Source organism: Bison bison, unplaced genomic scaffold (genome assembly GCF_000754665.1).
Source record: "Bison bison bison isolate TAMUID 2011002044 unplaced genomic scaffold, Bison_UMD1.0 scf7180017858910, whole genome shotgun sequence".
In the NCBI taxonomy this organism is placed as follows: domain Eukaryota; kingdom Metazoa; phylum Chordata; class Mammalia; order Artiodactyla; family Bovidae; genus Bison; species Bison bison.
The window spans coordinates 38,070-42,549 of record NW_011489482.1 but is presented as its reverse complement, the minus strand read 5'-3'; the positions used below and the strand labels follow the sequence as shown (position 1 = coordinate 42,549).

The 4,480-nt window shown below is 59.3% G+C and overlaps 1 protein-coding gene across 1 annotated transcript in view; it reads right to left on the bottom strand.

Annotated features, from left to right (window-relative positions):
• The window catches only part of EHMT1 (euchromatic histone-lysine N-methyltransferase 1), a gene marked incomplete at both ends in the record, with an annotated part of 55,829 nt that overhangs the window by 13,483 nt on the left and 37,866 nt on the right, over positions 1-4,480 (bottom strand). Inside the window, 2 exons of the mRNA XM_010830287.1 lie at positions 3,363-3,469; positions 4,314-4,396. Coding sequence (XP_010828589.1) covers positions 3,363-3,469; positions 4,314-4,396 — 190 coding nt within the window. The remainder of the gene's footprint in view (positions 1-3,362; positions 3,470-4,313; positions 4,397-4,480) is intronic.

The following is a 4,480-nucleotide window of genomic DNA, read 5'->3' as shown; positions in this document are numbered from 1 at the left end:
CCGCTGCTCTGCCCTTCCGTGGGCCCTGAGGCTGCGAGGACAGGCACCTTTCTCATCGGCCCACAGCCAGCACCAGATCAGAGCAGAGCAGGCTGGAGGACCTGATCAAACCTCCTAGAGGGACGGACGGGGACAGAACCAGGACAGACAGACGTGCAGGAGAGACGGAGGACCAGCAGGAGAGGCCAGAGCAGGGGCCGGTGTGGGGACAACCGGGCGCGGCCGGAGGCTGGGACTGGCCCAGCCAGCGGCAGCGCGTGGGAGGCGGCCCCTGCTTGGGCCTCGTTTAGTTCAATGGCCACAGTGCTGCAGCTGCCTAGTTGGAGCTGCTTCTACGGAGACCTCGGCATGGAAACGAGTCAGGCCAGGAATGACCAAAAACGCTCTTCACAGGCGGCCCCCACCCTGACCACATGGTAAGTAAGGGCGATTCCTGGCTGCCTGGGGCCAGGAGAGGGCACAGGGCACAGGGCCAGGGCCAGGGCCAGGGCCTGCCGGGAGGAGGGCACAGGAAGCAGGCACCCAGGAGAGCGGGGCCTCCAAGAAGCAGCACCGTGGGATCCAGGGCGAAGCAGAGTGAGCCCGCCCACCGCGAACACCGGGGCTCTGGGGGAGGGCGGCCCGCCTCGGGAGTGCACAGCCCTGGACACCACTCAACTGCGCGCTTGAGAACCTCACCTGAGAGGTGCCCAGCCGTCACACCCCCAGGCTCGGACAGACATGCAGAGTCGTAAAGATCGCCAACGTGTGAAGTATTGTTTTTTCTAAACCAACACGTCACATTTTATTCTGCTACAGTTTATGACTCCAGAGAGGCTGCGAAACAGAACGCAACGCCTGTGCTCCCTCCCAGGACGGCTTCCTCGATCGTGGCCCGTGGGCAGAAGCAGGAATGGACAGTGGGTCACGAGTGGCCCCCAGGCCATGCTGGGCCCCCTGGGTCTGAACGACCCCTTCTGTTGTTGCTGTTTGAACGAAAGAAGGCAAACAAGTCACACCATGTGGAGTTCAGAGTTGGACAGAGCTCAGCCGTGTGGCCGAGGATGCCTGCCGGGCAGTGAGCCCATAGAGACACACACATGGTCATGATGACGTCAACCTCAGAGCTGCTCAAGGAGGGGAGACGGTGCTTCAGGGGAGAAGCAGCCCAGGCCGGTTCCCTCCAGAGCGATTAAAATGAACCAAGATGCTTACATTTTAGACTCTTCTTTATTAATCACACGGGCTTTCCTGGTGGCTCAGCGGTAAAGAATCCATCTGCCAATGCAGGACTCTTTACACACTGGGTCAGAAAGATGCCCTGGAGAAGAAAATGGCAACCCGCTCCAGTATTTGTGCCTGGGAAACCTCATGGACAGAAAGGCCTGGTGGGTTACAGACCATGGGATCACAAAGACTGAAACACGACTTAGCAACTAAACAACAACAAACGTGTGCACGTGCACATACTCTAATGTTAGGGAAACAGTGGGGTCTTCCCCGGTGGCCGAGTGGTGGAGAATGCATCTGCCAGCGCAGGAGACACGGGTTCACCCCTCATCTGGGAAGATTCCGCACGCCACGGAGCCACTAAGCCCGGATGAGGCAACTGCTGAGCCTGAGCTCGAGAGCCCGGGAGCTGCAACGGCGGAGCCCACGCACCCAACTACCGAGGCCCGAACACTCAGAGCTCACGCTCCACGGTAAGAGGCCACCGCAGAGACGCCCGAGCACCGTGACTAGAGAAAAGCCAGAGCAGCAGTGAAAACCCAGCTCAGCTCAGTGCAGTCTCGCTCAGTCGTGTCCGACTCTTTGCGACCCCGTGGACTGCAGCACGCCAGGCCTCCCTGTCCATCACCAACTCTTGGAGCTTACTCAGACTCACATCCATTGAGTCAGTACTGCCAAAAAAAAAGATAAATAAATTTTTTCAAAAAGGTGGAATTTCCCTGGTGGTTCAAACGGTAAAGCATCTGCCTGCAGTGTGGGAGACCCGGGTTTGATCCCTGGGTCGGGAAGATCCCTTGGAGAAGCAAATGGCAACCCACTCCAGTATTCTTGCTTGGAAAATCCCCATGGACAGAGGAGCCTGGTTGGGCTACAGTCCCCGGGGTCACAAAGAGTCGGACACAACTGAGCAAATTCACTTTCTTTTCTTTCTTTCAAAAAGGTTGGAGGAAATACGTCTTTTCAAAGGAGTGCAGAGCCACCTCCTCTAAAGGAAGAAGGAAGTCAGAAGAGGCGGCAGCAGAACCCGGCTGCACGCTATTTAAACAGGTCCGTCCAAACGAGCCTCTGTCGTGCCCAAGCCAAAGCTGAGAGGGATCTGACAAGCGGGTCTCAGGCGTCAGAAATCTAAGCCAACACGTAAACCTACTGTAAACGTCAATGCAGAAGCTTCACCCTGACACACAACCCTACCCTGTGTGTGCAGCACCGGTGAGGGCAAGCAGACAGGACGGAGCCGCTGAGACCACACCCTGGAGGCCAGCGGGCGGCGACAGGGGCCCCGAGGCCCCGGCGGAGGCACACTGTGCTCCCAGGCCCAGAGCCCTCCTGCGGCCCCCAGCACGAAAACTGCCAGGCCACAGGCCCAACCAAGAGCCCACCTCTGGTACTGCAGCCCTTTCCTTTTCACACAAACAAGCCAGCACCAGGCATCTGGGTAAAGCCTGAAATGAGAAAGACTGGAGCACAGTGTCCAACTGCAGGGAGACGCAGAGGCCACTGAGAAGAAGCTCTAGGGGAGCAAGAGAGGACCCAGGGATTGCAATGAGGCAGCACCTGTGAGCCCCCAAAAGGAGCTGAGGGTCACGTGGAGCAGCGCCTAAGAAGGTGGACTCGAAGGACGCAGAGCTGGAGAGAAGGTGCGCCAGGGAAACACAGGGTGGGCGCTCAGGGAGGGCCCCAGAGCCCAGACAGAAAACCCCCCAGACTGAGCTGGGGGCTGAGCAGCAAGTCTAGACCCACGAGCGAAAGGAGATTTCCTGAAGGATCCAGAGATGAAGAACCAGCTGCAAGGTGGCCTCCAAAGAATAGAGGTCCCACAGGGGCCTGGGTTGGGGAGACCTCCCAGAGAGACAGTGCTGAGAGTGGGCGACGCACTTTCAGATAACACAGAGGCCAGTGTGCCTGCTGGGTGGGGGGTGCCCCTCATACAACCATGGAATATTCACGGGACCACAGGACATAAGCTCTCATTGCACGAGGTGGGCAGAGTGGCACGTGTGCATGCCTCGGCTGGACCCCCAGCCTGGGAAGTCGGCAACATGAAAACCCAAAGTGAACAAGAACCAATCGGGAAACACCGAGAGGCACACAACCCTCAGGACGGCAGCGGCTAGGCCCTGGGCCCTCGCTGCCGCCCACGGCCCACGGCCGACCTGGATCAGCATGTGGCAGATGTCCACGTGGCCAGCCTCCGCCGCGGCGTGCAGGGGCGAGCGCTTGTTCTGATGCTCCATCTTGAAGTTGGGGTCGATCCCGTCAACTGCAAACAAACAAGAGGTGCCACTCACTCATCAGGCACGACCCCAGCACCCAGGCAGGCCGGGCCGGGGTGGGGAGGCCCCGGGGGACGGCAGGCAGGCTGCAATCAAAGGCCCCAGCACCACTGCTAACTCTGGGCCCCTGGCCCTCCCGTGTCCCCCAGCCGGCCTCGGCCCCAGCATGAGGCTGGAGGGGCCCCAGGATGGACACTCCATGGGAGCAGGACCCCCAGGCCAGGCCCTAAGGGGAGGCAATTACTGAGCGCAGCTCCCAGCCTGGCATGGACACGGATCATGAGTTAACCCCAGAACAGTGAGGCGACCTCAGTACTGCACAAGGTCTAACAGAAAAATGATAAAAATTGCCACCTTGGTCAACATAAAACCTTTTTTACCCCAGGACAAACTGCTACACTTGTTTCTTAACTTCCTATCAAGTAAAGAGATTCTGCGTCCACCTTCTCCAGCCCAAAAGTCAAGCCTAAGCTGTGAGCTCAGAAGCAAAGCGCTGCCTGCTCCTCAGCACCCGGCGGGTCAGAACCACAGCGGCAGGAGGCCGCTGACAGCACGGGTGCCCCGGGGCTGCTCTCTGCACAGAAGACGCAGGCAGGTCCACACGGCACGAGCCTGGCTCCTGACCATGCCCCTACTGACTCCACAGCACCTCTTAACCATCACACACCTCATTCCTGCTAATTCCAAGCAAGCACACCCACCGCCTTGACTGAGCGTGAACGTGGCGAACAGGCTGAACCCCAGGAGCGGCCTGTATGCACCGACCAGAGCAATGGGACAGGGTGGGACACGGTGGGCCCTGCGACGACAGAGGCGTGCTCGCCCACCTACCCAACATGAGCAGCACCTTCTGCAGCTCCCCTTGCCGCGCCGAGAAGTACAGCTGCTTCGGGTGGAAGCGGAGCTTCTTGGGTCTGTGGAGAGAACACGGGTCAGCGGTAAGCACAGCTCCCCTACCACACACGTTCACGCGGACACACACACACGCACGCGTGCAT